This window comes from Hyalella azteca, unplaced genomic scaffold (genome assembly GCF_000764305.2).
Source record: "Hyalella azteca isolate HAZT.00-mixed unplaced genomic scaffold, Hazt_2.0.2 contig12686, whole genome shotgun sequence".
Taxonomy (NCBI): Eukaryota; Metazoa; Arthropoda; class Malacostraca; order Amphipoda; family Hyalellidae; genus Hyalella; species Hyalella azteca.
The window spans coordinates 28,432-45,190 of NW_025942638.1; the positions used below are offsets into that span (position 1 = coordinate 28,432).

The 16,759-nt window shown below is 34.3% G+C and overlaps 3 protein-coding genes across 3 annotated transcripts; 2 read left to right on the forward strand and 1 right to left on the reverse strand.

Moving 5' to 3' along the window:
• The first annotated feature begins 335 nt into the window (after positions 1 to 335).
• On the forward strand, positions 336 to 3,461 carry LOC108668880 (RWD domain-containing protein 1). The gene is made up of 4 exons (XM_018156139.2): positions 336 to 580; positions 1,484 to 1,704; positions 2,107 to 2,254; positions 2,656 to 3,461. Exons 1-4 carry the CDS (start codon positions 508 to 510, stop codon positions 2,754 to 2,756), a joined length of 543 nt encoding a protein of 180 aa, XP_018011628.1. The 5' UTR covers positions 336 to 507; the 3' UTR covers positions 2,757 to 3,461.
• A 2,050-nt stretch (positions 3,462 to 5,511) lies between these two features.
• LOC108668881 (transcription and mRNA export factor ENY2) lies at positions 5,512 to 10,576 on the forward strand. Its single transcript, XM_018156140.2, has 4 exons — positions 5,512 to 5,576; positions 7,801 to 7,951; positions 9,190 to 9,277; positions 10,377 to 10,576. The coding sequence occupies exons 2-4, from the start codon at positions 7,823 to 7,825 to the stop codon at positions 10,574 to 10,576; spliced, it is 417 nt and encodes a 138-aa protein (XP_018011629.1). The 5' UTR covers positions 5,512 to 5,576; positions 7,801 to 7,822.
• Positions 10,577 to 12,892: 2,316 nt separating this feature from the next.
• Positions 12,893 to 16,639, reverse strand: LOC108668882. Its single transcript, XM_018156141.2, has 3 exons — positions 16,543 to 16,639; positions 14,898 to 15,525; positions 12,893 to 13,587 (listed from the first exon to the last, which is right to left on the reverse strand). Exons 1-3 carry the CDS (start codon positions 16,637 to 16,639, stop codon positions 13,512 to 13,514), a joined length of 801 nt encoding a protein of 266 aa, XP_018011630.1. The 3' UTR covers positions 12,893 to 13,511.
• Positions 16,640 to 16,759: the final 120 nt, after the last annotated feature.

A 16,759-nucleotide genomic window follows, 5' to 3' on the forward strand; every position in this document is an offset into this window, starting at 1 on the left:
ATAGAAATAATAGACCAAATAAATTTCCCTTTTGAATTTATTTTTCACCGCATTTCACCTCACCCTTAAGACGAAGTTTCGAACCTTCTAGCCTCTGCTTTATTGTCGATTCTACCTGGCATTATTTCACACTTCTCTCCTACTAACAAAACGAACATGTGATACTTGGCAGATGGCCAATGTAGAGGCCTGACTCCTGTATAAAGAATCACCACGCCTCCGAATCCAAAATTCAAATACGTCTATTGGTATTTTTTAGGTAAAAATTGCACTTAGTATGGGAAATCCTGAGTACCTCACTTGCAATTCAACAATATAATTTTTACAAATTTAATATTTTCCTTAGTAGCGGAGAGGAATAGAAAATCCGCAATGTAAAATTGCACGCAACCTGCATTCATTGGGTACGATTTTTTCGGCAAAAATAAGGGGATCCGCGCACCCGATGTAAGCAAATATTAAGTGATAACAAGAAGATTAAACTAAATAAATTATATACAAATAAAAATGACAGACTATAAAGAAGAACAGAATAACGAAGTTGAAGCATTGGAATCTATTTATCCTGAGGAGTTTCAACGTGAGTACGATATTAATTGCAATTTAAACTTGAGCCACTAGTTAGGCTAGTTGACAGGATTTGGGGCCTTGGGGTTTTCGTGCATTTTAATTCGCCAGATGCTTTAGTTTAGGATTATATTTTAAAAAATTCTATCAATAATTGAGTGGGAGTGGAACAGCTTTACCAAACAGTTGAAACTTGAATTCAATCAGAAAGGACATGATCTGGAAATTTGATAATTTTTCAGTTTTTTATTTGAAATTTAAATCTATATTATAATGTATATTTTAGATCCTAGAACATTTAATTTTTAAGAATTTAAATTTTGTTTGCACCAATTTCAGTTGAATTTGTGTGTTTTGTTTCAATAATGATTTTATAACTTAGCCTATATAAGTATGCCATTTTTATTTTGAAAAAAATTATATTTTGCTGTATTTTACTTACAAATTACAGTAGTCAGAGTAGAATCAGCTGGAAAATTGAGCAAAAATGCTTTTGCTTGGAGTTGAAGTCAATTCCAGCTATTCCTATTGCATTTTGCCTAAATTCTTTGCTACAAATTTATATTTTTGCCTGTGAATTAAAAAATTACCATTGAGATGATCCTTTTTTAAAAGAAATTATTAGAAATTTCTGCGAAATATTCCACATTAATATAGTATCTGGGATATAAGAAAATATTTCAAATTATAAAGTGGTGTTTGTCAATTTTGATCTATAATATGTTCTGTATGGTCATTTTCTTCCAATTTAATGTATCTTTGAAGTTGCAGCTAATATTGTTCAATCAAAATTTCTATAAACAGAAACATTTCCAATATCTGTTTAGATAGAAACAGCTTCTGAGTTTTTATATATTTATATTGTTATAAACATTTATTAATTGTCATCATTCCAAAGCATTTATTTTCCTTTCAGTTATATCAGATTCTCCTCTACACAAGTTTACCATCTTGGTCAAGTCAAACACATACCAAGGAAATGAAGATTCCACAGAACAAGAACCTGGTGCATGTTTCACACTACAGTTTGAATACACACCAAAGTATCCTGATGAGCCTCCTCTCATGGAACTACTGGACTTCCAAAATATAGAAGAAGAAGAATGCCTTCCATTGAGAACTTTATTGGAAGAACAGGTATGATTGATGAAAGAATATAATTTATTGCAGGTAATATTTAAGAGGGATTTGGATCTGAGAACATTCTTTTGCATGTTGAAATACATTAAAGTTAATAACTATTACCAGTACTGGGAAAATACTTTTGAGAAGACTGCTCTCTTCTGGAAGGTATTCCAGTGAATTTCTTCATGTAAAATTATTGTTTGAAAATAAGCTTCAACAATATTTTACTTGATGTTGTAATGCTTAAGAAGTAATTTTTTAATCATTGATATTCATTGGTAATGAAGTCAAATGACTCAAAACATAAATAACTCTTATTATTACAATGGTTACAATGATTCTAGTCAGTGCCTAAATTATTATTATAATTATTACCTATAATTATTATTAGTCTTATAGTGTGGTTTTTGTCAGTTTTCAGAGTGTGCTGGCATGGCAATGGTGTTCACGCTTGTGTCAGCAGCTCAGGAATGGATAAACACATTCATTGAAAATCGTCTCAAGAAAGAGGAGGAAGAAGCGGAAAGGCTACTTAGAGAGGAAGAAGAGAGAGAAAGAGTGAGTTTTTTTTGCAACTTTTCCTTCAGGATGTTCTGTGCTTTTCTCTTACTGGGATGCTAAGAGAAAAATAATAAAAATTTTGCATTTAATCAAAATCCTACAAAATTCTATGAAGAAATGTTTTAGTTCAATGCTCCCACTGAATTCCATTAACTAAATTGAGGGAAAAAAATAAAGTTTTTTTGTGTATATTTTTCTACATTGTGATGTGTACAAAAAATATAAATTTCATTTGCTACTCCTCTTTTTTTATCCTTACGAAATGTAACCAATTTACAATGAATTCATCCTGACATCTAGCTTTGAATTTGATCAATTCGGCATGCAATAATAGCAACAATAGAAATAAATTTCAATTTATTTTTAATAGAATATTTTTAAGTTACTATTATTTTATTACAGGTGACACGGCAGTGGCGGTGGACGAGACGCTGTTTGAAAACCTTGACGACTTGGAGCTCGACGACGATGATGAAGATGACGATCCTGATTACAAGCCTTAAGCTAAACGGATTTAATACCATTTTTGGCTCCCATTCAAATATTTGTTTTGATCCCGCTATGTATTTGAAGTATTTTACTGCATATGTTTTCACTTTTTGTTCATAACTCCATTCAAATTTAAATTTCTAGATAATTTCACTACATTTTGTATTCAATGTCCATACTGAAAATATCTTTATTGTAATCAATACTAAGTCTGATTTTTTTCTAACAAATCAATTGATAACCACAAGTAAAAGCTAATTCTAATTTAATTGAAATAAATGTGCAACCTAATAGGTTTTAATGTGATGCAGTCTAAATGAATTAATTCTTTCTCATATCGAGCTATTTGAGGTACCACCGTATTTGCCATGAATTTAATCAGTCTTGTATAGATTTGAGCTCATATGAATAAATTTTTCCTTATCTCGTGCTATTTCAAGGATTTGCTATTAATTTATTCTGTTTTAAGTGAACAATTTTTTTAGATGTTGCATGATAATTCATATGTTGTCATTCTCATTTTTGTTACCCTCTAACAACTCTAGTTTCTGAAGACTGACGAAACCAGGACAGTCTTGAATGGACCGCTGTGGCCAAGTGAAAACGATAGGAAGTAAAAAAAAAAACACGGTTCATACATTTTATGTTATTGTAGTGAGCTGCGTTCAACATTCGTTAATCCAGTGTCTGATGTCATTGAGAATAAAGGAAGGTTCGAGGGGAATTTTTCAGTTTTATCCTTGAACTGATATGTTTTAGACTTTGAGCAGTTTTTATTGACGTTATGACACGAACAAACAGTGCAACCTATTCCCTGAATTTCTAGCAATCGTTTAATGGGAAATTGTGACACGTCCAACTCTAAAACTAACGTTTTGTTAGTTTGAGACGGTAAATGCAAGTAATTATGACGCGAATTGCAATCAATCTTGAATTTTATTGACAAAACAGTGTCTATTTTTAAAAGTAAAGGCCATGTATTCACGCCTGCAAGGATTTAACCTTGTCACTCTTTGTTAAATGCTGTACGAGATACAAGATTTGAACCTCTGAAACAATGACCCCGTCTCGATCATTGTTGCTATGAGCACTATCAGCGAGCGCTAAGTGTTTATGTGGTGGTGATTTACATGAAATAAGTGATTGATTCATCTTAATTAAGCGTTCTGCACTTGCTGTGTTTGATACTTTTGTAAAAAGTATTTGCTAAACTTTCTTAACCTGACACTGCAATGACTATAGTCAATACTCAAAGTAATGCGAGTTGTATGAGTTTTTATTGAGCGATGAGTGGAGATTTACATATTATCAGTGATTGATTATTCGCATGTGACAATTTATCACTCCATTATATACTGAGGGAGATATACGCAATTAACATCCTGAAATCTCACACGGCTATGGAAAATGTTTTTCGAAATATAAGATAGAATGTGGTGTAACATAACATAGTGATCTCGGCGCTGAGTGTAGGCCTGATGTGGCCTGTCGCCGATTCTTGCACTTTTCGTGCCTTGTTCACAGAAGATCTAAACTCTGTCTCTTATACACATCTAGATGTGTATAAGAGACAGCTTTTGCATGTTGAAATACATTAAAGTTAATAACTATTACTGGGAAAATAGTTTTGAGAAGACTGCTCTCTTCTGGAAGGTATTCTGGTGAATTTCTTCATGCAAAATTATTGTTTGAAAATAAGCTTCAACAATATTTTACTTGATGTTGCAATGCTTAAGGAGTAATTTTTTAATCATTGATATTCATTGGTAATGAAGTCAAATGACTCAAAACATAAATAACTCTTATTATTACAATGGTTACAATGATTCTAGTCAGTGCCTAAATTATTATTATAATTATTACCTATAATTATTATTAGTCTTATAGTGTGGTTTTTGTCAGTTTTCAGAGTGTGCTGGCATGGCAATGGTGTTCACGCTTGTGTCAGCAGCTCAGGAATGGATAAACACATTCATTGAAAATCGTCTCAAGAAAGAGGAGGAAGAAGCGGAAAGGCTACTTAGAGAGGAAGAAGAGAGAGAAAGAGTGAGNAGTTGTACCTAATCACAGAACTGAACCAACGTTCTTATCGTATTTTAAGTTTTAAACTCTGATTCTTACAGGGGCATTTTCTTAATACAAGTTTGTTGTCTGGTTGTAATTTGAAGCGCACTAGGTTGAACATTAATATGACTTGATAAAGAAATGACCAATTCTACATAAGTCACTCCATCATTGTGAGATTTTCACGCATGTGTTCAGGTTTCCTGCGTCGGTGGACACGGGTTGCTGCTACTTCGTCCTGACGCCTTCGCCGTGCAGTTGCTGCAGCAGCTTTTTATTTTTATAGCCCCTTAAATGACGGGTTAATGTGCGTGCCGCGTGGTGTAGTAGTTTGAAGGTTGATGGCTGGGGTCCTATCATAAACGATGAGGGCCTCAGCTATGATGCTATCGAGAGTCGGGGCATCGCATGACGACTCTTCTAGCACCGTATATACCAGTGCAAACGTAAAATATTGTGCGATCTATTTAAAAAATTCATGGTAATATATATGCACATTAAAAGACAAAAACTTGATATAAATTGCACCCACGATGGCGTGATGTACGATAGAGATACGTATTAATTTTCTATACGTGAAAAGCGTGACTTTACTACTCTTTAAATTTGCGGAATTATCCCGGCCGCAGCATTTCATGGATCATTTGTTCGCCATATCTGCATTTTTTCTTCGCTGCACTCATAACTCATTGACTCATTTGTGTCTCTTCAGTCTTCGCTCTTCAGACTAAAATCAGGGTGGTTCGGATTGGTCTAGATTGTCCTCTACGGTGAGATGTGCTCTTGCTCTAGCCTCTAGGTCAAGAGGCTGCTTTTAACGTAACGTTTTATAGTTTATCACGGTTTGCTTTCACGCAGGGCGAGTTTTCTCCTGTTTATTTATTGCCTCCTATTACCTAATCTTGTTTTAAATCTCCTAGTCTTACCTTTTTAATGTGAATACGAATGAGCGGAATGAAGATGAAGGTATGAAATTTTGAGTTCTATAGGTACTAGATTTCTAGTTATTTGTGATCAATGTCAATTGTTCAAACTATTGACAAATTTGACATTATGATTACATATATTGTCAGGCGTCAGCACTACTTAGTAGTTAAGTAAACTTTTAATTATAACGGAAAAATGTAAGTCTAATATCGTATTTCTCCCAGCAGTGCCAGTGGCCAGTGGGTGGACTAAAACTCACGAACCATTAGCTATTGGGAATTACTGATTTATGAGGCAATCATGGGAAAGAGATAATCTGCTAGTGCTAGCTGCCAGAAATATTGTGCTGCATCTAGGCTCTAGGGCTCTAGCCACTGGCCGCTGCCTGCTGGCCATTCATTCAATTTCATTGGGTGAAGACGTGAAGTTGCCACTTGCCAGTTACCTATAAACAACTTGGCAGCAGAAATGTGGAATGTGGTTATTGTATTCATTCATGATTTATGACATTAAAGCAATATAATAACTAAAATCAGCTGTGTGCCTGATTGTACAACATTATCCTGCTTGCAGACTGCAGTGTGCACCAATGTCTCAATCTTCATAGGATAAACATACCATATTCCAACATTCAACACTGTGGGTAATTCCAAGTTCCAACACCCCTTAACTTTTTCCTTTATATTAAACTTGGTCTTAGTTCCACTCATGCCTAGATGGTTGAAATAGTGATGTCATACTATTGCGCAAGATTTCCACAAAACACTAGGTTGGCCGTTGGTATTACTTTAGATTAAGTGCATCCAAAAAAAGGGTGTTTTTAAATGTTTCTTGGGGTGTAGATTAAGAATCTGAAATCGTTTTTGGCGGTTGGCATCGGAAAGTTTTAATGAAATCTGTTCCTAACTGGACCTAACCTGCAGGGTTTTCATTGATCGGTTAGGTTTTTTCTATGTTTGGAGTCCATCCGGCTGCTGGAAAAACCTAGCCAATCAAAGAAAACCTCGCAGGTTAGGTCCAGTTAGGAACAGGTTTCATTAAAAATTTCTGATGCCAACCGCCAAAAATGGATTTCAGATTCTTAATCTGCTCCCCATAAAACATATAATTAAAAAAAACACCCTTTTTTTGGATGCACTTAATCTAAAGTATTACCCACTAGGTCTAGCGGACAATGTTGAATTGTTAAGATCCGCAGAGCGAAAGTCCAAGTCAGAGTAGTGAGAACGAAACACGTATGAAAGTTGATAGTTGACCTTGCTTTACTAAATAGTGATAAACTGTTTGTGTAGAAAGAATATTATGGTTTGAGACTTTTATATAAGTCTGTGAATATATTAGGAATCCTTTAACTTCTTTAAGTATACAGTACTTGTATTTGCTGATTTTAAGTGGTAAATAAATTAATAGATGATTGATTTAAGAGACGGTTTTAGACACATAAAAACTAATTCCGACACAGGGTGTTGGAATTATGACGCACAGGGTGTCGTAATCTGACACAGGGTGTCGGAATTCCAACACAGTGTGTCGGAATTATGAATTACAATTTTGAAGCACTGTTGGAACTAGTCTCACAATATGCCACATTTAGTCACACACAGTGTCGGAATTCAGCAATTTTGTAGATTTGAATTCTTAAGGCTTTTAAATGAATATGGCAACAGTTTGTGATGTTTCATCATTGCTGGCGCATAGCGTGGTGTTTTGAGAGTGTCGTAAACCGATCAGAACTCGAGTTGCGCATACGGTGATCTGTTTATAGCCATTTATTTCTTGCTACGTCCTTAAGGTGTCGGAATATGGTGCGTTTACCCTACCTTGCTAATGCAAAGCCTTGAGCTCTCCTGAAAGCATTAGGCTTTGACCAGTTTGAAGCAAGAACCTCTGTTGTTCTTTCAGGAAATAGGTATAGCCTCCGTATAGGTAAACAGCTTTAACTGCTCATATAAGCATACACAAAATGAAAAAAATATTCCTTTGAACACATTCTCATTTAGGATACTGGTGTTAGTGTACAGGCTATTCAGCAATAGACACCTTTAATAAATCTATTCCTTTCTCCAGACTGTGTAAAATAGCCTTCACAATGAATGACCGTAGTAGTGAGGTACGTCGAGTTATCAACAACATGTTGATAGAAACTGGAGAGAAGGAGCGGCTCAAGGAAAAGCTTAAAAACAGACTCACTGAGAGTGGGTGGAAAGATGACATGAAGGTAAGTTCATATTCTATAATTGATGTAAGATGTACAATGTAATTACCATTTGGTTTTACTTCTAATTATTCAAAAATTATTCAATATTATTATTTTATGCACAAATGATTTATTTATCTGAATAACATTTTCGTTGATTTTAGTAAGTAATTGGACATTTTAGAGAATTACATAAAGGTTGATTGAACCAGCAATTTAAAATTTGATTGCCTAGAAAAAAATAACCATTTTGCAGGCTTACTAATGTACAGTAGAACTCCGGTTATTGGCAATAATCCGTTCCATAATGTTGGATGTTAACTGAAATGTTTGTCAGCCAAAATAATTTCTCCCTTGAGAAACAATGCAAATAGAAATAATTGGTTCCTAGTCCTTCTTAACTCCGTAATATGTATATAAAAGATACAGGCAATATAGGTATTTTTTTTAATAAGAACTGTTATAACTGAAGCTAAATAAATATAAATACAGTAAATAAAGCATTCAAACATAAGAAATTTTTTTGTAAACATAAGCAGACTTACTGTTTCGACTATGATATGATAGCATGAGTGGATGGAGTGGTTAGGAAGATGGGAGGAAAAGGATGATTTTGAAGTTATCCTTTTCCTGCCATATAGGCAGTAAAAGGGGCATAGGTACTATATATAATGTATATATGTAGGCACGCCCATATAGGCATGTTAATACATAATGTATTTTCTACTCATCATCTCACTAATTTTTCCAATTGCTTTTCTAGTTGTCCTAGGTATATTGAGTAACCTCTTCATCAACTTAGTGTAGGTACCTATTGTTTCGTCTGTATGTAGTAAGAGTTAATCTTGCTGAAACTACCCAGATTTTCCTAAACATTTTTGTAAATGTGTCATAATTGAACAAAAATGAGCAGCAAATGGAAAAAATTCAACTTTTTGACACATTTCTGAACTTGCTCTCTTCTATTTCCTATTTATTACCTGATTCCTATTATTACTACAGTCCACTGCTATGCAATTCAAATTGATTAAATTCATTCTATTGTGCATTTCTTACCTAATTATTTTTAATATTTTTAGGTAATTTTGTTATATAAATTTAACAGGCACATGCCAAAGAAGTGGTTCAACATTTTAATATAAGAAGTGGTTATAATAATAAATATTATAAGAAGTGGTTCAACATAAATATGTGGGGGAATATAAATATAAAAATTTGAATATAAATATTTTTTGGAATAAAAAATATAAATTTAACAGGCTCATGCCAAGGATGTGGTGAAGGAGCGCGGCCTGAAGAACATCACAGTAGAGGAGCTGGTCAGAGCAATCACTCCCCGTGGCAGGGGTGGGTGTGCTGCCATTGCTATCTATATCATGATTATTTCTATAAAATATGATTATAAAATAATATCTGATAATATATTATATTATCCATATTATGTTTCAAATAGAAATTATATTATAATTATATATAAATATAGGTATATTTGAATTAGGCAACAGGCCTATCCAGGCCTATTCTTCAATGCCAAAGGTACCTACTATCTAAGGTACTAGCCTGATGATATAAAAAATATTCATATTCATATAATGAATGTATGAAGTTAATGTCATTAATGTCTCACATATTCAATTTTTGGATCAAGTCCTTGATATTACTTTAAGGATTAATGAAACTCATGTGATTTTTATACATGTTTGAGATCATTTTGATGTTCTATCAAATTTCTCACTAGGATTATCTGATGGAATTATCCATAATCTACTAAATATCTATAAATAAATATAGATATTTGGAATGGATATATGGAAATATAAATATCTATGTGACCCCATCCATAAAATCATGAAGGGAAGTCATTACCGTATACCTTATGTACGTATATGTGTATAGTTATTGACACTCTACTAAAACAAGCTCCTTAAATAAATGCATAAATAATGTTGAAGGCTCAAGTTCCCAACTCTCTTGTTAGTTTTCATTTTTCAAAATGTTTTTCTGAATCTCGGACAAATTTGATAATTTCCTCTACATGAACTTATTATTTCTTATCATTATATCATTATTCTTATATAATTTTTTATTGTCTAAACAACCTTTTACTGCTAATAAATATAATTCTATCATCATAATTAAATCGAGGATTTCCTGGCTAAAATTTTAGGATCTGCCTTCCAAAAACTACAAAAAACTTTAATTGCAGCATCAGGATTATTTCAAACCAATAATTAATTAATTGTGTAATGACGTGGGTTGGTCCAATTCTCTTTTTTTAATTTAATGCTAAACAAAATTTTTTTGCTAAACAAAAAATTTAATGCTCAACAAAAATAAATGAATTTGTAATTTATGTCAACTATTATTAATTTAATATATTTTTAGTTTTAAAACATGCAAAATATTTAGTAAATTCTTGCATCGCTAATAATAATTTTGTATTCAGAGAGCGTGCCGACGTCAGTGAAGCAAGAACTGCTCTCGGACATCAAAGACTTCTGGGAAACTCACGTACGCAACTGTNTTTGTATGCCTTGTAGACATCTCATGCCTCCTTATCCATGTCTACCAAACTCTTTCATACGTCTACTAGACATCTCATGCCTCCTTCTCCATGTCTACCAAACCCTTTCATACGTCTACTAGACGTCTCATGCCTCCTTATCCATGTCTACCAAACCCTTTCATACGTCTACCAGACATCTCATGCCTCCTTCTCCATGTCTACTGGACCCTTTCATATGCCTACTAGACATCTCATGCCCCCTTCTCCATGTCTACCGGACCCTTTTGTATGCCTTGTAGACATCTCATGCCTCCTTTTCCATGTCTACCAGACTCTTTCATATGTCTACTAGACATCTCATGCCTCCTACTCTAACATGCTGCCCTTTCAGACCTTTTCATATGCCTTGTTCACATCTCATGCCCCCTACTCTAACATGCTGCCCTTTCAGACCCTTTCATATGCCTTGTAGACATCTCATACCTCCTACTGTTTTACATGCCTCATATTATTTCCCTTCATTCCGTTTACATGGTCACTGATTCATTGTATATCAAAGATTCTTTCTCATGCCTCATGACGCCTCTTTGTCATGTCTCACGAGGCATGATGCTTCTTTCTCATGCCTCGGGATTCTTTCGAAAGGCACCATTCGCTCACCATTCATTTTACCTCTTACCCCCATTTAATTAACCACTCCTAACCATTTAATTTACTTCTCATCCCCATTTAAAAAACCACTCACTATCCATTTATTCTACCCTAACCGTCTGCTCAGCTGCGTTATCATACGAGGCGATCTCTGTTCTACGATGGCGACTGTGATATTCACCATTAACTAGCGTTAACTATTCACCATTAACTAGCGTTAAGCACATAATTCTATGGCACGTTAGTGTCAACGAGTGATCATTTGAAATTCACTAGCCCTTTTGTGCGTCATTTTTTTTTTATCTCGAAGTGTTTCATCTTGCCACCATTTCAGTATAATTATAACACGTTTGACTTGTTGATTAATTAGGATAATTAAAGAACGGCACAAAATTCAAATTTATAATTTAAATATCAAGAATTAAGTTATTACATTGGAAAAAGCGGCGCATCAATTTTTTCAACCGAATTTTTATTTCTCTTTTAGTGGGGAATTTTTTTTTCGCCATTGCGGGGAATTAAAAATTTTCCACGATGGGGTTGTGGAGAGGTTTCTATTTCCCCTTTGTAGGGAATTTTCAATTGCCCCATTATGGGGAAGTTTCTATTCCCCCATTGTGAGGAATTTTCTATTCCCCCATTGTGGGGAATTTTCTATTCCCCCATTGTGAGGAATTTTCTATTCCCCCATTGTGAGGAATTTTCTATTCCCTCATAATTTTCTATTCCCCCATTATGGGGAATTTTCTATTCCCCCATTGTGAGGAATTTTCTATTCCCCCATTGTGAGGAATTTTCTATTCCCTCATTGTAGGGAATTTTTTATTCCCCCATTGTGGGGAATTTTCAATCCCCCCATTGTGGGAAATCCCCAGTTCTCCCATTGTGGGGATTGTTTCTATTCCCCCAAAGTGGGGAATTTTCTATTCCCCCATTGTGGGGAATTTCAATTCCTCATTGTGGGGCATATTAATTCACCGGTTCTGGGGAATTGCCAGTTCCTAATTTAAGGAAATTTTCAATCCGCATTAGGGGGAATTTAATTGCTCTGTTGTGGGGGTTTGCTTATTTTCCAACATTCACATTCTTTTTAATTTAACTTCAAATATATATTACGACAATGAAATTAAAAATCTCCGTAACCAGATATGACAATGGAGCTACATGAATTACACAAGTATTGTGAAGGCAATTGTTTCATAAATTGTCACTTTCACAGTGATTTCCATTACCTATCAAACATCTCAAGATTTTTGTCTAAAATAAAATAATAGTATCTAGAATCCTTTTTTTCCATTAACCTCATCATAAACCTAGTCAGCGTGTTTTTAATCCTCAAGCGCCTACAAGGAAATCATGATAAATTATAATAGAGAACATAAATGATAATAGAGAACGTTGCAAGAAATATATTGAATTGGAGAATTGCTAGAAATGTGTTATAAATACGCCAGGTAATTTACAAACCTGCTCGGTGATGAACATTCATGAACGAGAGGTTGTTTGTATAATATAACAAATATGCTTTTCGTAAGATAATTCATCACTATGCAATATTTGCATAATTAGCGATATAGAGATAATTTATAGGCAAAAATATTTTACAATGGTAACTTTGCTCCTAAATTTGCAGGTAGCGCAAATGAAATCAAATTTCTCAAAATTTCTTCTCAAGTTGAAGCGGAAAATATGAGAAAATAAATTTCTCAATATTATTTCTTAAGTTGAAGTGAAAACTATGAGAAAATAAATTTCTCAATATTATTTCTCAAGTTGAAGCGGAAACTATGAGAAAATAAATTTCTCAAGTTGAAGTGAAAACTATGAGAAAATACGAGTTTGTCAAATAGATTGACGAATGAAACCTAGAAAATACTGGGAAAAGCGCTAGAAAAAAAAGTTCGTACGCGTGGAAAATTCAAGATAGAAAAAATTGAGATTAGGAGAAAAAAGTATGTACACACACGAAAAATTAACAAATGAAACGACGTTTATACAATGAAAGAATTTGAGTAAGGAACGGTAAAGAAATTTCGGGTGTAGATGATAGAGCAAACTGTCAGCGATGACATTTCATGGTGACTGTAACGTAGCTGCACACGACTGTACTCAATAGCAGTTTACACAGTTGTGTACAGTCAGGCTCAGAAGGCAGGCTGTGTACAGTCAGGCTCAGAAGGCAGGCTGTGTACAGTCAGGCTCAGAAGGCAGGCTGTGTACAGTCAGACTCAGAAGGCATGCTGTGTACAGTCAGGCTCAGAAGGCAGGCTGTGTACAGTCAGGCTCAGAAGGCAGGCTGTGTACAGTCAGGCTCAGAAGGAAGGTTGTGTACAGTCAGGCTCAGAAGGAAGGTTGTGTACAATCAGGTTCAGAAGGCAGGCTGTGTACAGTCAGACTCAGAAGGCAGGCTGTGTACAGTCAGACTCAAAAGGCAGGCTGGTGTGGCAGGCTGTGTACAGTCAGCAGCTGACGTAAGGAGTCGTTGCAGCAAAGCTCGTGCCTGAAATAAAAAACAGTAACAAATGTTACAATTCACACAAATTCACGTTACAATCAATTGTCAAAAAATTATTCACAGGTAAAAAAGGGGTTAAAGGTAACAAAATGATTCACAGTTCAAAAAAAATGATTCGGTTAAAAAAATTATTCACAGTTCAAAAAATGATTCAGCGGTAAAAAAATTACTCACAGTTCAAAAAAATGATTCAGCGGTAAAAAAATTATTCACAGTTCAAAAAAATGATTCAGCGGTAAAAAAATTATTCACAGTTCAAAAAAATATTGCAGCAAAGCTCGTGCCTGAAATAAAAAGCAATAACAAACGTTACAATTAACGTTACAATACAAATTACGATACAATTCAAACAAATGTTTGGCGAAATGATGAAAAAATTGCATGTATAACAAAATCTGACATGATTTGAAAATAGCAAAATTTCAGTTGCTTCAAGATTAGTCAGATACTTAGAGTTAAACAAATATTTGAACGAGTCGCCAGTCTTATATACAAAATATCACGACATTATTCACTGGAAACTAACACTTATTCGTTATATGTCACAAGGTCTTTTTACATGTGAGGTAGATACATGAAGAAAGAGTAATTGAGAAAACAACGTTTAAGGTCTAAAAGTTATGGTTTCTCGTCGAAATAAAGGGTTGCGACATTTGTGGGAGGTGATATTAAAAAAAAGGTGCAGGTCGTAGGAGGTGATAAAAGGTTTCGAGGGCTGTCTCAGAGAACAGTTTTAAACAAATTAAAGGGTCCAGAAAGGAAGAAGGGGTCCAATAAGATTTGAAGAGTCACAAAAAAGATTAAATGGTCCAAAAAAGATCAAAGGGCCAAAAATGAACATAGGGTTTAAAAAAAGATCGAAGAGCGAAAAAACTTAAAGTAGGTCGAAAAAATTATGAGAAATGTGAAAAGGAGTCAATAGTAGAAAAATGATTCACAGATAAAAAAAAAACTGTGAGTCACAAAGGTAAAAAAAGAGTCAAAATTCAAGAAAAAAGGGTCAAAGGTCAAAAAATGTAACTCAGTTCTCACTGCAGTGAGTGACAGAGAGCGCATTTTCTCGTCGACGAAAACTTGAGGTCACGGACAGACGGANAATGATTCAGCGGTAAAAAAATTATTCACAGTTCAAAAAAATGATTCAGCAGTAAAAAAATTATTCACAGTTCAAAAAAATGATTCAGCGGTAAAAAAAATTATTCAGCATTCCAAAAAAATTATTCACGGGTGAGAAAATTTTTTCACAGGTCAAAAAAATTTTCCACAGGCAATTGAAAGTCAGATGTCTACGTCACCTGATACGTATGTCCTGCCGAGCAGACAAAGCTACGCTGCCGGTGTCCATCATAAGAACTTCTTCACCAGGAGCTACAGCCTCCACCAGACCTCCACCATCTCCACCAGTAACTTCTCCATCACGTTCACCTCCTCCAGCTGATCCTTGGTAATCCTTGCGCTCTTCTTGCAAATTTTTGAAATCTTCGTTAATTTCCGTAGATTTTTTGCCGGAATTTTTTAAATTTCCATCAATTTCCCTAGATTTTTTGCAATTTCCATCTTTGGGAATGAATATATCCCCGATTTCTACGTTTTTTCTACCACAAATTCCAGTAGATGAGCAAACAAGAGGCCGGAATCTGAGGAGTTTAACAACCCCAGCGTTGCAGACAACCGCGGGAACAACAGTTTTTTCATCAACGTTTTTGTTGTAATTTTCTTGGGTGGAATCGTGCGTTAGATTCTTCACTTCATCCACATCCATGGCTTCCATCTTGACATCCATCGCAGTATCTTGAGTGAGTTTTTCATCCAATTTTTGGTCAGGATGAATTGGTTCAACTTCCTTAGCAGTGGTGGGAATTTGGTCTTCAGAAGGAGGGATGGGTGAAAATTTTTCTTCCTTGCCGTTTCCTTCTTCACAATCTGTAACCAGATAATTTTGTTAACAAAATAGAATAAATGAAGATTTTTCGTCTCATTTCATCATTTCTAATGCATAGGCTGGATAAATTTTAATTCTTAATCAATCGATAGTTCGATAATTTTATATGAAATGCCTACTAAGTTTCCAAATATGGAAACCCTACACATGCACAGCGAAAACAATATTCTAATACGAAAAAACCCTCTCATAAAGGAAAACAATTTTATATGGAAAACAACCATTCATATACATCAAACAAGCAATTAAATACGGAAAATAATAATCCGGTAACAAAAAAAAAAAAAACCTTCCTCATACGTAAAGCACCCATTTAGACATGGAAAACAAATGTCCCTTAAAAATATATTCCAAAATTAAAAAACAATCATTTTGAGTCAGAAAAAACGTGCTATAACCCATGAACGTCTATAAAAATTTCATACAATAAACTGACATGCTCTTTAATAGCCATTTCATCCTAAACCAAACTACGGACAAAATATTTCTCGTAAACATATTGGCTAATAATAATAATAATAATAATAATAATAATGATACTGAAATTATAAATAATGCTAATGATAATTTCACTGATAGGGTACTGACAGTGATGAAGCTTAAAATATATATAATGATAATTATTGGACTGATGACAGTGATGATGGTAATGAATGCAATAGCAATAATAATGATACTCTAATAATAATAATGACAATGCAGGTAGCAATAATAATGATAACGCCGATAGCAAGAATAATAACAATAATGATAACGTAGATAACTATGATTATAATAATAATAATAATAACGCTGATAGCAATAATAATGATACTCTAATAATAATAATGACAATGCAGGTAGCAATAATAATGATAACGCCAATACCAACAATAATAACAATAATGATAACGTAGATAACAATGATTATACTAATAATAATAATATAATATTATAATATTATATTATAATATGATATCTGATATAGATTTCAGATATCAATAATAATGACATCTAACCGTGAGTGATGACGTGATGCAGGCCGGGCCCCGGCAGGGCGCGGCAGCGGGCCAACACCGCGCCGATCACCGCAGGCCGCGCGTACCTGCCGTCCATTGATTAACATTTATTTGATTATGTTGTGATAATTGAACAATTATTGAACAAACGTCTGGGATTAATGATGGTTATAATTAAGAACTTACTACCATCCTAGAACTTAGAACCATCCTAGAA

Bases quoted from the DNA above. Each gene is read 5' to 3' on its own strand.
- LOC108668882 (XM_018156141.2), bottom strand. From the start codon at position 16,639: ATGGACGGCAGGTACGCGCGGCCTGCGGTGATCGGCGCGGTGTTGGCC. The intron at 15,526-16,542 runs GTTAGATGTCAT...ATCTGGTTACAG, and splicing joins GCATCACGTCATCACTCACG to ATTGTGAAGAAGGAAACGGC. The intron at 13,588-14,897 runs GTGACGTAGACA...TTTTTATTTCAG, and splicing joins CGGCAGGACATACGTATCAG to GCACGAGCTTTGCTGCAACG.
- LOC108668880 (XM_018156139.2), top strand. From the start codon at position 508: ATGACAGACTATAAAGAAGAACAGAATAACGAAGTTGAAGCATTGGAA. The intron at 581-1,483 runs GTGAGTACGATA...TTTTCCTTTCAG, and splicing joins TTATCCTGAGGAGTTTCAAC to TTATATCAGATTCTCCTCTA. The intron at 2,255-2,655 runs GTTTTTTTTGCA...ATTTTATTACAG, and splicing joins AGAAGAGAGAGAAAGAGTGA to GTGACACGGCAGTGGCGGTG.